The sequence below is a fragment of the Otolemur garnettii genome, unplaced genomic scaffold (genome assembly GCF_000181295.1).
Source record: "Otolemur garnettii isolate 467f Iridium unplaced genomic scaffold, OtoGar3 scaffold00028, whole genome shotgun sequence".
Classification (NCBI taxonomy): Eukaryota; Metazoa; Chordata; class Mammalia; order Primates; family Galagidae; genus Otolemur; species Otolemur garnettii.
This window is the reverse complement of record NW_003852423.1, coordinates 13,886,812-13,904,881: the sequence shown is the minus strand read 5'-3', so window position 1 is coordinate 13,904,881 and position 18,070 is coordinate 13,886,812. Positions and strand designations below refer to the sequence as shown.

Below are 18,070 nucleotides of genomic sequence, written 5' to 3'. Positions count from 1 at the left end.
AGGTTGAGTTGGTCTGAAAATCAGAGTTCTGGTCTGTTTCTTTGGGTCTACCAGATGTACAACCTGTCTTCTGCCCAGACATAGATGACAGCTGCAAAGAATTCATTGATTTAGCCAACAGATATTTGTTGCATGCCAAACATGTGCCAGTTGACATACAAACCCTTGGGATAGATAGGGAGATCCACATGACAGGACCCCTAACCAGAAGCTCAAAACTGGGGCAAATGTTCTCACATGGCAGTGCCTTGCCTGGCAAGTTTAATACCTTATCTCATCTGAGATGATTCTATCCATGTTGGATATGGAAACTAAAGCTTATTTAGCACAGAGCTGGCTTGTTGTCTCATGGCTAGAGAGGGTGAAGTTGGGTTTTAAGCCTGGTCCAGAGCCCTGTTGTCCTTCCGCACAGTCACAGACATGTGACCATGCAGTGCGGCCAAGGACGGGGTGTGATAGGTTCCCGCATGCTGTAAGAGCACAGGAGGGTGTGTGCAGCTGCTTCCCATAAGGGGTGACCCCTCCCCACCTAGCTATCAACTTTTTTCTGAAAATATAAATTTTATTACTTTTTTTGCTTAACTCTGTCGTTAGTACTCTTCTGCCTTACCTTCTGCTATCTCACTGCATAGGCCCTACTTGCTGGTCTGGTTGGCGGCCATTAGGCCTGCTTGCTTTGCTTGCTTGCTGTAGGCTTCCCTAGTTCTCCCTGTTGAAATTCCACCCATCAATCAAGACTGCCCCTTCCACGAAGCTTCCCTGAGCCACTCTTGTATTTGTTGTTATAAATTAATGCTTTAGGTGCATTCAGGAAGTGGATCTTGCAGAGTTGTACGGGTTAGAAATACACGTAGACTTAGTAGTGGTAGGTGATGAAATGAAGCCTTTTCTTAGTTTTGTTCATCTTTGATTCTTTTAGCACTCCCAGCAGTGCCTTTGTATCGTCCTTTGGTAAATGCTGGGAGAATTCTGGGGAAGCCAGTAGTAAAGATTGTTTTCTTCTGACCCCCGAAGACACCCTCCACTCACAGGATTAGTTAGACTTCTGATTAGAAGCCAGGGTCATCCATCTGGCCTAACTGTCTCTTGCCTTTGGTCCCTTCACACTCTTAAATACGTTATTTTTCAGCCTTGTCGGATGCTCCTTGAATGAGTTTATTAGACCACACTGCTCATGTGGCAAAGGGCAGGAATCATATCCATGTGCTCTGTGCCTGTGGATGAAACCCCTGCTCTTGGCTACTTCCTGGAGAGTGTGAACTGCCACTGGTGACAGGGCCCAGGTGAGAGAGAGTGAATGATGAGGGCTCATCCATCACAGCTTCAGGAGGGAGTACAGGAAAACCACACAAAGAACCTGACCATAGGCAGCTGAAATTCGGGTGAATTGTCTCGTTTATTTCTTGTAACATGGTCTGTAGAGGTGCTCTAATTATTCCTACTTTATAGGGAAAGAAACTGAAGCTAAGACGGGTTGAATAACTGGTCCAACACTGTAGAGCTAAGTAGAGCCAAGATTGGAACACGGACAGTTTGCTTTACAGCCCAAGCCTTAACCCACTCTCTTGTCATTCTTCTTCCCTATTCTATGTGATATAATTCAAACACATTCAATATCTATCTGCCTATCTATAGATTCTTAAGTATGTGTGTATCTACATATGTGACTAGGCATATATGCACTTATTTTTATAATTTTTTTCTAATTATAATCATAATGCTCATTCTTTAAGAAGATATGGAAAATTCATAAAAGTAAACATAAAAGAAGTGGTCTGTGAGCCTCCTATCCTGGAATCATGGTTGTTAGTCTGATGCATCTCCTTGTGGAGAAATGGTTGTTTGCACATAGCCAGGTTCTGTGTTACATGCTGCCTCTTTCACTGAAACATCTAATGCTGCCATGTGTGTTTTCTCTTTAACAGAGATGTCACAGGCTGTAGTGATTTGAGTTTGAAACTCCTATACCTTTTTTCATATTATAAACCACCCCCCCTCCCCGTGGCTTCCAGCTCTCCTTAGCAAATTGGTGGCTTGGTTTCCCAGGTGCAGTGACTATAATGGAAACACAGGTGTGGAACTACAGACAGTTGGGAAGTGTTGCCCTTCCTGGAGATACTTGATTCCTTTCTCAGCACTACCTTTCCTCTAATCGTCCCCAGTGAAGAGCCTACTGAGACTTTTTAATAACTTTCAGAGTCTACTAAATCATGAAGAACATTGGGATATCGGGGCAACATACTTTTGTGGCCATTTTCCACTTGTATGCCACCATGACCTAGGTGAGATGGTCACAGCAAATGTAACCATCACCATTTGTTAGATTAAGAGGCCAAATGCAGAAGAGATTTGCCCACGTCTCAATGACACTGTAAATTGCAGAGGTGGGCTGGCACTGGGCCTCTCCTGCTTCCTGGGGAAACGCTCACCTGAGCCCAGTTCCTAATGCCCCCCCCCCATTTCCTTATAGACTTTCTCATTGTCTTTTTGCCATTTCTTTATTCTTTGAAGAATACCTCTGATCTCATGGTTTAGCTGCATGATTACACATTTACATTGAAAAAGTCACATCCTTCAAGGAACCTCAGTGTTGATGTTGGGAATAAGAGTGACAATATAAATAATAATTATTGACCATTTAATATATGTTAGACAAAAGAAATGCTTTAGAAGCCTCTGCTCATTTGCTCTGCAGCAAGTCCATGGACCTGGTAAATGGAAGGGCTGAGATTTGAACCTGCATCTTGCTTGTCTTTAAAGCTTGATCTCAACCAGGATGCTATAGTACTTTCAAAAGGGAAAGGGAGGAACATAAGAACAGAGCTGCTGAGCTCTTGATGCGCTGATTTTTGACTATAAAGATGTAGGAACTATACATTTGACTACAGTAGAACACGACAACCCCGAACTTTTTACTTAAGCTTTGAAACCCATACTCTCCACTGAGGGAACCTCCTAGGTAGTATTGACTTCCATGCTCATCCCTGCTGAAGTCCCTTTTTTATCCACTGCCTGACACAACCCCTTTTCTGATATATGTTTGTGCTTCTTTTCCTGCAGGAGGAAATATAAGAAAACATCCCAGAGGTAAGAGCATCCTTTTGAGCTGTGATTGGTTAAGTCATTTGTGGCCCACTCTTCCGAAATCTGGCTCGTGGACTGGAATGGCAATAAACAGGCTTTTGGTTCCTTCTCCGCATGTTGTCTGCTTTATCTCCCAATCGCTGCTGCTGCTGTAATTAAAAATTGATCTCAAGCACCGAGTGTGGCACAGTAGGTGGACATCTTCACATGAGAGTGAATCCTGTGGATTCAAAAGCTTGTTCCTGCTGCGTTGTCTAGTGATTTTACTAAAACCTTGACCAGGGAGGGACTGGGCTGGCGGGGGGGGGGGGGGCTGAGGTTTATGGATGTGGAACACGACTGGGTCTTTAAATACACTCTTAGTGTCTGAATTCCTTTTTGCCTGATTTGCTGACAAAACGCTGTTGAGCTCAAAGCATAGGTACAAACGTTTTTAAGGTCAGTGGTAGTCTTTTGATTTGACTGTGGAGAGAGTAATTTAAAGCAGACTACCATGGGACACCACCCTCCGAGTTGCACCATGGAAAGTGGATCTATAAGGGGGAGGCCCCCTTCTGGCTCTGGACTGTGCTTTGCAGACCCTTTGGTGTGAAGGAGCCATGCTGGGATGAGGTGGACACTTGCCCTGATCTGTGTGGCTATTAAACTTTGGACTTAATGTCCTCTGTGTTTTCAGTTCAACAAAAATGACTCACCAGATCTTTGAGTGTGTGGTCTCCCAGCACCAGTGGGAAACACATTTTAATTCCTCATTAAAGTGCCCGTTGACAGATGTTGTTGAGTGATGTGGAGGAGCGGCATATATATTTGTGTGTGTACGCAGGCTGTTAACACAAAGAGGGTGGGTGGGTTCTCTAAATAATTGAATAATAAAATGAGCTTAGGAAGCGTCAAGTAATTCATGGTGGAATGTATTCATTGGCATATCTTCTAAAGTTGTATATATTTAAGGTATAGAATATGTTTGAGGTATGTATGTCCATATGCATACACAGTGAAATAATTACTTTAGTCAAACACGTTAATATAGTCATTACCTCCCATGTGCATTCATTGGTTCATCTCTCATGCACTGTTTTTTTTTACAGTGATATGTTTTCATAAGTTTAATTGGACAATAATAGCACAGAAGGTCTCATATGACCACCTTTATTTCTTTAGCATCATTTTTTGCCACGTCTAACCTCCCCTCTTTATTTTTTTAAACCTTAGCTTTGCCTCTCCATCAAAGTTGTGATTCTAAAGGTTCAGCTGATCATGGATGCTTTCTTAGGAAGGGCTTTGGTAAACTCTTAATAAATGTATTTATTTTAGGTGTATTTAATGGTGTAGGCCTCAGCTGTGCTGAGAGTTAGGTGAGACAAAATGCATCAGTTTCCAAGTTACTGAAGAAATCAGTCAGGCCTCCAGGGAGTGGATAACTATTTCCTGTCATGATAACGCGTTGGGGTTTGAACACACTATAGTGATGCGTTCCTCTGTGTGCGTGCAGTACCCAAGTTGCAAACATCTGACTGATGAGCGACTCATATTTAAGAATGGAGGCTATTAGAAGTAGCAGGTAAATTTATCTGTTCTCACTAACATGCAAATTCCACTTACGAACAAACCTGTAGAATTTCTTTCCTTCATAACCCAGGGACCGCCTGTAAGCTAGTCTTCCCCACCCAAACCTCAAACCTTGGTCCATCTTGTAGTTAATGCTCTTTGAAGTATGTCTGCCTTCCACACGATCCTGTAGCTGCCCTTGTTTTCCTTCATTGTCTCTGCCCAACTGAGAGTGCCTTGTCTGTTAGGCCTTCTGGTGTCTCCTGCATCTGCCATAGAGCCCCTTAGTAAATGTTATTAAATGCATAAATACTAACTATTCTCAGGGACTGTGCTCTTTTAAATTGATGTGTTTTTCAGACTGTTGGTGATAGCACTGGAGAGCAGTAACACAGTTTTATCACATGCAACTCAGTTGAAATGATTAAAACATAAACCTAAGTTTTTTTTCCTTAATATATACTCTCCCTATTTTATGTACCAGGTAACATGGTATGGATTTTCCCAGGATTTTTTCCAGAAAAAGTGTGAATGAATTTGGGAGATGTCAGGATTGGGATGGTATGATCCGGTGAGAACCTGGTAAGAGTAGAGTACTGTTTCTTTTGGTTGATAACACTTCCCTTAATAAGAACAATGCTCTAACTTCAGCTAGTCTTGACTAGACATAAGTCTAGTGTCAAGGGCCCTAAGGAGAGACACCGGGAATACTACATGGTGTATAGCAATGTTCAATCAACAACAAAACACATATACAACAACAGTCTTATTAAACTATAATGGTGCTAACAAATTCCTATTGCCTACTGACTCATAGTAATACACAGCATTCCATTTTCTAAGTTTAGGTGTATTTTAGACACAAATATTATTGTGTCATAACTGCTCACAGTATTCAGTACAGTAACATGCTGCCCAATAGGCCGTACAACACAGCCTAGGTGTGTGGTAGGCTCTCCTATCTAGGTTAGTGTAAACACACTTTGTGATATTCAAACAATGGTACAGTTGCTTAAGGATACATTTCTTAGAATGTAGCCCCATCATTAAGAGATATATAACTGTACTTAATGCAAGTGCTAAAATATTTATTTTGTTTTATTGAGAAGAGTTTGGAAAGCACATTCCAAAGATACAGGGTTGCTTAGACTTTTGGTTCACCAAACATTTAAAGTTCACAATTTAGTCTGAAAGGCTAGTGTTTGCTTTACTTTGTGTTTGACTTTGGCATTACAGAATTAAGCAGATTACATGCTGAAAAAAAAAAAAACCGCTAATGTAATTAAAATCTGCCAGTAGATTTCAACAAAGACATTTTTAGATGACCGTTTTAGTCCTACCTTTTCTAATGAGCATTGTCTCATAGTAGAGATTACTGTATCCTGTGGTTTCCAAGTAAAGTCAGTGGTCCTTAGGAGCGGTATTATACTTTGTTACCAAACATACAGTACAGGAGTCATTGAGAGAAACCTGAACTAAAACGTTTAAGCTTCCTGGATGTTGCTATACTTTTTCTAAATATAGTGAGCTTATGCAGATGGCTAGCCAGTTCTGTCTTGTTCAGGTTCATTGGACTCACTATAGTAATTGCATGTAAACCACTGAGCAGGATGTAAATTAATCACTCAGATAGAGGGCATGATAGTCTTTAGTAGTATAAGGTAATTTATCATATTCACATGGGGTATGAGATGCCTCAAAGTTATCTCAATTTTATTTTAAGGAGAGATAGACAGGTGAGAGGAAGTTTTCTAAGAGAGCTACTCAAACCTGTCAAGTTTCAAATTACAATGTCAATTTTTAAAGTGTATTTTTGCATATCTGACGTAAGTGCTGTTGCATTTTTTGTTATACTACTGTAATAAAAAACAGACTACCTTGAACCAGATTCTTTGAAGTCATTTAATGTGCAGATTCATAGAGGATTGGTTTGAGCTCTTCTATTTTTAGTCAGATATGTGTTTTTCTATGAAATAGATCTGGGGATCTGTAGATGCAGAGTTTATAGATTCCTTATCAGATGAATGGTAGACAATTTTAAATGCCAGGTGCTGGTCTGTTTGAATGTAAGCCTGTCTGATGATTCATTTGGACTGGTAGTAGCTGTGATTCCTTTTCATGTTAGGGACAGCCGTACCATTGTAAACTCAGTTGGTTAATTGAGTTCTACCTGTAGTTATTTGGCTAAATAATTAGTCAAAGAAAACTGTGGCTTCACGTAGGAAAACTGAATGACATAAGTGTTCTATTAGAAAGCTTTAGATGAAGTAGGTTTGATTTGGGCATCAAGAGGAAGACATCCTAGGATACAAAAATAATCCAACTTTGTTTATGCTTTCCTTAGCTACATTTCATTTTATTTCATTTGTATATTTATTTACCTTTCAAAGCTTTGTTAAAGAAAAAGAAATCCCCCAGTTTTCATAGAAATTATCCTACTACAACTCAGCTGAGGTCGTTATCAAGTATTTCATAAGGTACAAGATGTATTTTGTAGCCCAAGGAAATATTTGGACGAGAGTGATTCTACTGGCTCTCACATTTAGCATTAACAGAAATGCACTCATCTCTTCCAACACCAGAATTTCAATAGTGACATTATAGGGCTCTTTACCAGGTTAGCAAGGGCACCAAGTAGGTAGGAGATAAGCTTCTTCCTGCACAGAAAACCCTATTGGATGGAGTTTTAAATCTACATGATTAAGGGGAACCATCCTTTCATGTTATGAATGAGTCTTGTCCATGAGGGCCGATCATTCTAAGGGATTTGCCGAAGTGGTGAAATAGTAATTTGACAACTAGGGAAGATTACACACTAAGCTTGATTACCCACGAAATTCCCATCAGGTTGCTTTTAATACAGCTTCACCTTCAAGGTGTCTGGTCTGGCTTGCGGAAGTTTGTCAATTGGAAAGCAAGCCAGACCGTGTACAGAATAATCGTAAATACACAGAAATAATTCGCTACTTCTGGGCTGCCCTTGAAGAAAGGAATTGTTATCAGAGATGATGATCCAGGCTGAATCTATATCAGAAGTGCTTCCAATACACGCACAGACACACACACACATGCCCTTTCCCCCCACACCCCTATTTTAGGTTACCAGGGATACTGTGATGCTAAGGTCAGTGTAATTTGGAGGTGGAGGCACAGATAAAGACATATCCATGAATCTGAAGTACCTTTGCAAACACATGTCCAATTTTCACATATCTGGGCTATGAAAATACTTTGATGAGGATGGTTACAATTTGGGGTTTTGAGCCACACCAGATAGTGAAACCTTTATTAGAATGAAGGTTTCTGTTTGTTTATTATTAATTGTAGCTCTGTTTAGACAGTGTGGAAGAAATTCTGTCTCTTTATCCTATGCAAAGGCTTCTCTCATCTTTTCAGTAATCATATTTTATTGATAGTCGCATGCGTAGTACTTCACAACAATCTTCTGGTTTAACAAAATTGATACTTACTATAGTATGTTGTCATATACTATCGTAAGTATTAAATGCTGGAAATGCATTACTTTAGTAAATGCTGGAAATAACAAGATATGTTAAAAAAGAAACCTCTGAATAAGTATACAGGCTTGTGGGTGACATACCTGTGAATAAAATAATTCTAAGAAGATGTGTTGAGTATTAAGATATAAGTAATAAGATATAAGTATTGAAGGTCATTGAGAATAGTTAGGTCTGTTGGGTGGGGGATACTTAAACTACGGTACCAGGTATTTTCTTCCTAGATGGCAGTCTGAGCCTACATTGTGCCTTATTATTCATCATGAGTACAGTCACATTGAAGTCTGAGAGGAGAGTCCATAATCTTTTCTGTTCATTTTCTTCATGTTCTCAGTTCTTGCTAACATGTATGTTTTGCTGATCCTTTCGGCTTTTTACAAATGTAAATGAATTCTATTTAATGAATGTAGAGAGGCAAGTAGTGAAAATAATACATGAATGGAGCATATGTTATAATCAGGTAGAGTTTATCTCAGGAATTTGAGTTTGTGTTAATATTATAAAAATCTTAAATATTAGGAATTTTTTTTTTCCAAAGGGGGAAATGGCTCAAAAATATTTTGGATACTAGAAGGAAGACAGCTCAGGATAGAAATGTGAGGAGGTAATTAAGTGTATATTACATATAGTTAACAGAGCAGCCTTTATTTATTGCAAGGTAAAGCAAGAAGTTATTTTCTCCCAAGTGTCTAATACCTTCGTCCACTTGGATTTTGATGTGGGTCAGTAGTCATATTTGATGAGCTCAGTAATTGATTAAATCCAGCCATGGTTTCCTTAGGCCTGCCTGTGCTCAGCCTTCATGAATCAGCATATTTAATGAGCCATCAACAGAACCGCCACCTGTGTTATTAATGATAGATTGCTATGTGGGAGGGCTGGAGAGGTGAGTGTCTGTGGGAAAACTGCCTTCTAAACAGGTGTATCCTAGGATGGGATGTAGTAAGTAACAGGTACATCTTCTGCTGAACTGTGTCTTTGTGTCCTTCCAAGGACATATTAAGGTCCATAGGTGAATGGTGAAGCTCTTTTAACATTTTTGAAATAGAATTGGTGGACTACTGTCTCCTACCTTTGCAATGAAAATGGCACCAAAATAGCTGGTTGGGAAAGTTAATGGGGCAACACAGGATAAATCAAAGCACGTATTTTTGCACACATATGTACAACTAATCCTGCATTCTGCTACTTACTTAGTATTACTGATATTTAGAGCCTAAGGATTAGTGGTGACATCAGGGACAAGAGGATCTTCTAGGAGACAAAGCCTTTTAAAAATATTTTTCTGTATTTGTGGTAACTAATACATTCTCAGAGTAGTCAATACAAGTTTATCAGACACATTCCACAGTTGCCACCTGCATTGGGATGACTTCATAGTGAGGGGTGGCAGTGCAGGCCAGACCAGAAGGAGCAACAGTAGTTAGAGCCCTTGTCACAGATGGGTGCTGAGATGTAGCCCATAAAACATGATGCCCAGACGATGCATGTGGGAAAGGGCCTGCAAGTGCTATAACTGCAGGTCAAGCACAGCCAGGGAGAAAGGAGGTGACGGCGGGTCTGCATAGCTAACTTTGGGTCAGAGTTTAGAGGATCAGGCAGCACCTCTCGTTCATCCCTCAACTCATTATTTCACCCTGCCAATAAGCAGCAGGAATCTGGAGAGCACCAGTGTAGGGCTCTAGACCCAGGGAGGCTATCTAGAGGCTGTCTAGCCTGGGGACTAGGCATGGGAGAGGGGCCATTGGGTGTAGTAAGTACCCCAGGCACTGAGTCTGGGTGTTATATCTTGGTACTTACAGCAGGAATGTCCTTGGTGTTGGGCTTCCATTTTGTGAGTCAAGAAGACTGTCTAGGTGCCATTTAGTCCTCTTTCTCTTCCATCTTCCTTCTGTTTGGTAATTACTACCATTCTTCTGCTTCTCCAGTATCAGAACTTCTGAGTCATTTCTATAGGATCTCCTATTGTGTGTTGCTTCAGCTTTAACTTTTTGTTCTTCCTCTTCACCCATGATAAAATGGGTCTCCAACAGATTATGGGCTTTGTCTTCCTTTTATTTTTATTCTTACAACTTTGGGCTAATCTCATTCCTTATCTTTTGGAGTATTAAATAACCCCCCAATCTCTTTCTTTACTCTGCTTACTTCACGTTCTCCATTGTGGATAGCCACATCTCATTACTTTCTCTGATTGTGCCCAGTATGTTTAAAAAATAGCCAAAAATCTCCATTGGCTTTCCATTGGTCATTCAAGGCCAATTTTGTTGTTGTTGTTGTTGTTGAGACAGAGTATCGCTCTCTTGCCCAGGCTAGTGTCCCATGGCATCACACGCTTAGCTCATAGCAACCTTAAACTCCTAGGTTGAAGCCACCTTCTTGTCTTAGCCTCTCAACTAGCTGGGTTTACAGTCACACACCACTGCACCCAGCTAATTTTTTAATTTATAGTAGAGACAGGGTCTCACTCTTGCTCAGGCTGGCCTGGAACTCCTGAGCTCAAGTGATCACCCACCTGGCCTCTCAGAGTGCTGGGATTACAGATGGCAGCCACCACGCCTGGCAGCCAATCTTCTTCTCTAAAATTTAAGGCTTTCTGCATTTACGTCCACGTTGTCTTTCCTCCTTGTTCTCTGTTACTTACTCTTCTTTATTCACCCTAGGTGCCAGGCAAGCTGCATGCCTTACTCAGTGTCATATTTACCTATTTACCTCGTGTTTTTTATGATTCTTTTTCTATTCATATTCTTTTCAGTATTTTGAATGATTGTTGTCCCATTTTTTCTTTAAAATTTAATTTGAATGTCATCTCTTTCAGTGGCGCCTTCTCAGGTTTTTCCACCTAAAAGAACTTCTGCTGCTCTAATTCCATGTATAAGAGTTAACTGGGTGATGTGGGGTTTTTTTTGACTGACGACTGTGCTCCCCCAAATCATTGGACATGGCAGGTGTTTATTCAATGTGGGTTGAATTTATAAATAAATCATATTGGGATCCTTCTTATATTCTACCATAGATCAGAACTAAAGTCAGAGTTGCCAGGTGGAACTGTGGGTAAATAAGCTCCGACTGATAAATGACTCATATTTTCAAATAGCTTTGCAGTTCACTGCCTACTCCCTCATGCAGACTCTCATCTGACCCTCACACTGGCCCCTGTGGAGGGCTGTGAGGTCAGCAAGACAGATGGCATGCATGGCAAGAACCAGAAAGTACATAATTGCTTGGATCATTGACTCTGCTTTTCTTTTCTATTTTAGTTCTTCCAACATGGAACTCTAGCTTTGGGTGGAAACTGAGAGCGCTGCTTTTGCTCTAGATCGGTGGCTCAATCTCTGTCTTCTCTTCCTTCAAATCATTAATTCTGGAGTTGTTCAGTGTAGTGTCACATGTATTTGTTTGAGGTGTATAATTCTGAGTATTTAATAACTGTGTGGTTGTGCATCATTTGGCTTTTCGGTTTGGCAAAATGGTCTTGAGAATCATTTTCTTAGATTGCCTAATAAGATCTAAGTGCATCCTTTGGACTGTCAATAGCACTGAGGCGGGGGTACCACTGTGCTTCAAAAATTATGGCTAGGCTTTAATTGCCTAAGGCAGCAAGTCTCTAAATCCCAACTAATTCCAGTGGCCTTTAATGCTAAAGAGGCAGAATTGAGTGGACTGATAAAGTTGCTGGTGAGGGCCTTCAAACTGAGGCCAAGTTCAAGTTCCAACAGCCATAGCTTAAGAAGCAGCTTCTGGACTCCCTAGAGCCACTCAATCCAATGGCATGGATGGGCAGTGTTGATGCTTTCACTGTGGGGATGTCTTGTGCATCATTGGATATTGGCAGTGTTGTTGGCCTCTGCCTATTAGATGCCAGTAACAACTCCCCTTCTCCTAGTTGTGGCAACCAAAAATGACCCCAAAGGTCAAAATCACCTCTAGTTGAGAACCACTGGTATAGATGTAAGATTAAAAATCATGTTTGGGTTCTGTCCCTAATTTCTTCTTTCTGGTCTCAGTTTCCTCACTATGAAAATATGAGGTTGAGCATGAGGATGAATATGGTTCCTTTTGACTCAAAAGCAGTATTCTCTGATTCTAATTACTGACGTCCTTCTGCAAGGAAGCACGGGACGCTGAACAGTATGTGCCGTGATCGTGGGTCTCCTGACACCTGTAACTGGATCACTCGAGGGGAGCCAGTTAGCACAGAGGTCACTGGGCAGGTAACACAGTTCTCTGCTCATATTAATGGTCCTTTGGTCATTAGCCCTTGGTTTAGAATACTTCTAGTTTCACTGAACTAATGAGAACTAAGGATGGGAAGGACATTAAAAGTATAATTTCCAGAGTACACATTTTTGCAAAAACACTCATGTCTAAAGGCCACCCTATTGACTGAAATCTGTTCTGTGTCTGCTGCTTGCCAGGCGCTTCACGTGCCTAATCTTACTTAATCTTCCCAGCAATCCTGTTTTACAGGAGAGGAAGTCAGGGCAGAGAAGTAACTTGACTACCTCACAAAGCAGAGAAGTAGTTTGAAGGCCAGGTTTAAAGGCACAACTTTGAGATGTTGAAAGCTCCTTGAGTTATTTCCATTCCAATGGTTTTCTAATTTTTTATAGTTGTGGAGCCCCCCCACCCCTCCATTTTAAAAAATCATCCCCAAAGGAAGAAATGAAGCAGCTTAAAGTTGAGTAAACACCTAGTAAACATCTCTGGTAGTTCATTTCCCCACTCTGCCAACTATTCTCTTTGCCTCAGGACATTTTATATTTGAAATCTTTTATATTTGACCTTAACCTAAAAGTGGAAGCCCTCAGGAAAGTTTAATGAAGATTTTAAAACAAACAAATAAACGATAAGATCTATTGAAGTCATGTGATGGAAGGGGGGACATCTTCACCTTCATCACCAGATTATTTTTTTAATCAAAATCATCTAATCTTTAGTAATGGTCAAACCAAGGGTGGGTGGTCAAGGACGCTGGAAAACAAACTGTTCCTGACTGCCCCACCCGCTACCTGATGCTGATATGCGACTGTTAGTAACAGCTTAAAATGCTTTGAAGCAGTGTGATCAGTCACACACGAGTACATAACTTTTTATGCATAAAAAGTAAATAACAAAAATAGGATCAGATAAGAGAAAATTAGTTCTGTATTTTTCTGTCCTCTGATTTAATATGATGCCTTTTCAAAGTTCATAGGGTCACTGCCCACATGTTTCCCTTTCTTCTTCATGAGTGGACTTGTATTCAGCTCCAGATTGTTTATTCCTATACTTTGGGATGTCAGGAAGAGGGGACTAGGATGAAGATTTCTAAGCAAGCTGGAGGGAGTAGAGTGAGATGAGAACACACTTTGGAAGAGGCATGTCTGTAGTCTTTGCTCAGCCATGATATTGGAAGGGTGTAAGGGTGAGGTAAAGCACAGAGGTTTGGAGTCATCCCCATTTGGGTTGAAATCTGAATCTCGACATGAACCCTATGTTATGCTTGTTGGGTTCTCCTACTTACTGGAGTCTGTTTCTTCTTGGTTAAACGGAAATAATATTTGCTTCCTAGGGTTCTTATGAGCCTAGAATATAATAGAAATTATAAATGTAAAGCACAGGGGAGGTCTTTGGCACATGGAAAGTGCTTCGTCACTGAAGGTTCCAGACATCCCTCAGGAGAAAACCAAAGTTCCACGGCTACTGTGCAGAGGGCTTGAACTTTGAGACAGTGTAGGGTGGAAGGTGGAATTCTTGGATCCCGTCAGGGATCTGGTAGGAGGTTGACAGGCTCTACTCTCAGGGGACTCTGTGAGGGTGGAGGCTGAATCTTGTTTACTGAAGAGTGGAAATCAGCCTTAGTGAGTGATTGGTAACCATCTTTTGGTGTTCCTGGAACAGGACTACAAGAGGGTTGGGATAGGTAGAGCAAGGAAGAAAAGTATACAAGGGCAATAACCAGTCACCACTGCTCACTTATGACTCAATATCATGGGCCTTAATCAGGGAAAAAGTTTGGATGGGCCTGGTCTGGTGTAGCCGCAGACAGTGTTTCCATAGGAAGGAATTTATAGTTTATCATTTTTAGTTCATCCTATTTTGAAGGAAAAATTATATTCCTTAAACTCTCACAGAGTAAATAGCGCCATAGTTTACTTGTTGAGAGCATACATTTTAGAGTCAAAATGCCTGGCTTCTAAACTATTATTTCCTAAGTCATTCTAATTCAATCTTAGCCAAAAGGTAGAGAAGCAATAGTATATGATCTTTAGTAAGTTACTTAATTTCTGTAAGTTTGTAGTTTTCATTTTGGGGGGGGGATTTTTCCCCAAGAAGACATTTGATAATGTCTAGAGACATTTTTGGTTATCACTTCTGGTGATATCACTGTTACACAGGGAATAGAGACCATGGATGCTGCTAAATATCCTACAGTATTTATATTTACAATATTTACAATATTTACAATATTCTACAATGCTTTATACAGAACATTTTCAACTATAATAAACAATAATAAAAAATGTCAATAGTGACTAAATTATTAATAAGAGACCTTACTCTAAACTTTACCCTCTTCTTCCTTATAAAGAGAATAATAATGGATCTTACCTTATGGGATTATTATAGAGATTAAATAAGAGAAAGATTAAAATCATTAAGCATATATCCTGCTTTTAGCTGTTATTATTAATGTTACTATTTCAACTTATGATTCATTATATAGCAAGTTATGAATTATATGTCATAAATACAGCTGACATATAAGATTTTAAAGATATACTAGATACATTTAAATTTTAAAAGGAAAGATTTTAAAAGTACTTTTAATCATGCATTAGAAGATATTTTAAAGTTGTCTTGAAAAGATAATACTGCTTGGCTATGTAAATACAGTATATTCTAATCTTGAAACAAATTAGAAATCATAAGTTCCAAATGCTGTTACATTTTACCAGTCCTGAAAGTATAAAATCACAGATCTTAAATGAAACACTGTGGTATTATTGCATATTGTTACTTAGGAAGCAATAAAACAGAATGAATTTACTAGGAAATGAAGTTCCATCTTTTATGTGTGGGGGTGCAGAGAGTAAATTATCATAGTAATTTTGGCCAAAATTAGTAGCTCCAAAGTAAGCCACAACATAAAAGGGAATAGATTCCTACTTAGCACACAACAGAAATGTCACTTGAGATTGCAACAAAGCCATTACCTTTGAATGCATGGTTGAATGTGACATCTTAGGCAGATTTCTCTCTGCTGAGAGTTTCTGAATTGCAGTGCTCTGCCACTAGGGGACAAGGTTGCCCGCATGGTCTCCTTGCCCTCTGGTACATGTACAAATGGAGGACTTTCACATAGTCATTTCCTTAGTCTTTTGATGTGCTCTATCATTAGATCATAACCAAGAGTTCTTGGAATTAGCACAACAATTAAAGAGCTTGGGAAGCTGAGGTGAGCAATCTGGACTGTGGGATGGCACAATCGCCTTTCTGCTGTCATGCCAAATCCATAAATTCCACATCTTGGATAATTTTGCCATAATTTTATGATAATTTTAGTGATTGCTAGTGTACTATGTTGTTGGTAAGAGTAATAGTAGTATATTAGTCACCACTGCTGAGTTATGACCCAATATCAAGAATGAAAGATAAAAAATTAACTCCTTTGGTGATGTAAACAGTGCCTGTTTCATGGATATAATGCGTCAGAGGATATAATGCTATTCTTTGGGAATGGAGAGACTTAATGCAGTTCCAGTGGTGGTGGTGATGATGGTGCTACTGCTGGTGGTGGTGGCCCACGAGCACAGCTATTCATTAAGATTGCAGTGTGTGCTCATTAGACCATGCTAACTTCATACTTTCACCTGTTTGATTTACATCTGCTTCCCCCGCCCCTGCTGATTCACTGTATTGAGAAATGTGTTCCGGGAGCATGATTTTGGAATTTGACAGATGAGGTTCTGATGAAGCCATTGTAAAGCTTAAATTGCTTCCCATTTAACATCATTATTTTGAATAGAAAGAAATTTTCCTTAAATTAGTCTCTTGTGTGGAAAACGAATCATGTTTAAAGGGTATTTTGGTCTATAGATTTATGGGGTAGATGATTTCCTCTCCTTGATATCAATGACTTACTTTTGCCATTGGTTGGTGTAGGACATTGTAGGAGCATAATTGTATCAGAAGTCTATAAACAAGGCAATGTAACATTGGTATTTAGGGCATAGATTTTTAATTGTATCAGAAGTCTATAAACAAGGCAATATAACATCATTGGCATTTAGGGCATAGATTTTTGGACTCTGAGAGACTGGAATTTAAAACCAGTTTCCAGCCCTCCTTAAGTTTGTGATTTTTTAGCCAGTTAAGCACAATTCTTCTCAAGGGGTGGGTTACTAAAAGTACCTAATTCAAAGGGTTGTTGTAAGGATTAAATGAGACAATGTGTGTATGGTATATGGCCTGGTTCCAGGTATATGGTTAGTGTGCTTAATAAATGTTACCTGCTAATATAAAGCTTCCCTCCAGTAATGGCCACAGAATGCCATCTTTCATCATAATTAAGAGTAAAACCTTATAAACTCTGCAAAACTTGGCTCCCCTCAGGCAGTTATTCTGCTCCTACAGGAGATTAATTTTCTAGGATCTTATTTATCAGATGATTAATTGGAATGGTGCCAGCAGTGGGCAGAGGTGGGAGAAGCTACTGCCTTGCTCTCAGGCTGATCCATAAGGCTGTGAAAATGAACTGCAGGCCTGGGAAGGAGCCAAAGCTTCCAGGTATCATCTGTTCACTGTTACTCTCCTGTTCCTGGATTCATCCTCTAATACAGTGGTTCTCAACCTGTGGGTCTCGACCCCCTTGTAACAATGAAAATACATCCTGCATATCAGATATTTACATTATGATTCGTAACGGTAACAAAATTACAGTTATGAAGTAGCAACAAAAATAATTTTATGGTTGGGGGTCACCACAACATGAGGTATTGTAGTAAAGGGTCGTGGCATTAGGAAGGTTGAGAACCACTGCTCTAATAGGTTCTGCAATGCATAGATGTGTGGGCAAGTACTTTACATGCCCACCAGAGATTTAAAGGGGGTAGGTTAGGTTTGGTTTGCAAACTGAAAGTCGGTCCACATGGTTTGCATTAATGATACTACTGAGAGTTTGGAGGAAGAACAACAAATTGAAAGTGTTAATTTTAAAAAACAACTTGTAACAAAAGTATAGAGTTGAGCATAGTTTATTTATGGATGTGCATTTTGACTTGTTTAACTCCACTCCGATACTCTTCATTACACGTTTACTGAATCCAACTGTGTAACAGAAAATCATTAAAACAAAAGCAAAAACAACAATGAGATATAATAGTTTCCACCATCAAGGAGGTAAAGAGGGAATGGGAGAGATTTAGTGACTCAGGCAGGTAATTTCAATATGAGTTCTTTGATAAAGGTACAAAGGTATAACTCTGCTTAGCTTAGGGGTTTAGAAAAGACTTTCTGGAAATGATACTAGAGGCTTAAGGATGAATAAGAAAAACCAGCCAGATGTGGAAAGGTGGTGTGGGTATTTTATTTAGAAGGGACGTGAGTAGATTATTTGTTATCACCATTTTTTTTTCTTTTTTGTCTGAGTCCCAATCCCTGCTCTGGCTTGGGTGAAGTTTTTATTTAAGAATAGGAAAGGAGGGCAGTGCCTGTGGCTCAGTGAGTGGGGCGCCAGCCCATATACCGAGCATGGTAGGTTTGAGCCCAGTCCTGGCCAAACTGCAACAACAACAACAACAAAATAGCCAGGCGTTGTGGTGGGTGCCTGTAGTCCCAGGTACTTGTGAGGTTGAGGCAAGAGAATCACCTAAGCCCAAGAGCTGGAGGTTGCTGTGAGCTGTGATGCCACAGCACTCTACCGAGGCTGATAAAGTGAG

At 40.0% G+C, this 18,070-nt stretch overlaps 1 protein-coding gene across 4 annotated transcripts in view; it reads left to right on the top strand.

Annotated features, from left to right (window-relative positions):
• The window catches only part of PDE1C (phosphodiesterase 1C), a 651,334-nt gene that overhangs the window by 349,162 nt on the left and 284,102 nt on the right, over positions 1 to 18,070 (top strand). For 2 of the 4 annotated variants that reach the window (XM_003788560.2, XM_003788561.3), the window contains exon 2: positions 3,061 to 3,087. The exons of the other annotated variants lie outside the window; for them this stretch is intronic. In XM_003788560.2, coding sequence (XP_003788608.1) covers positions 3,061 to 3,087 — 27 coding nt within the window. The remainder of the gene's footprint in view (positions 1 to 3,060; positions 3,088 to 18,070) is intronic. 4 annotated transcript variants of the gene reach the window in all.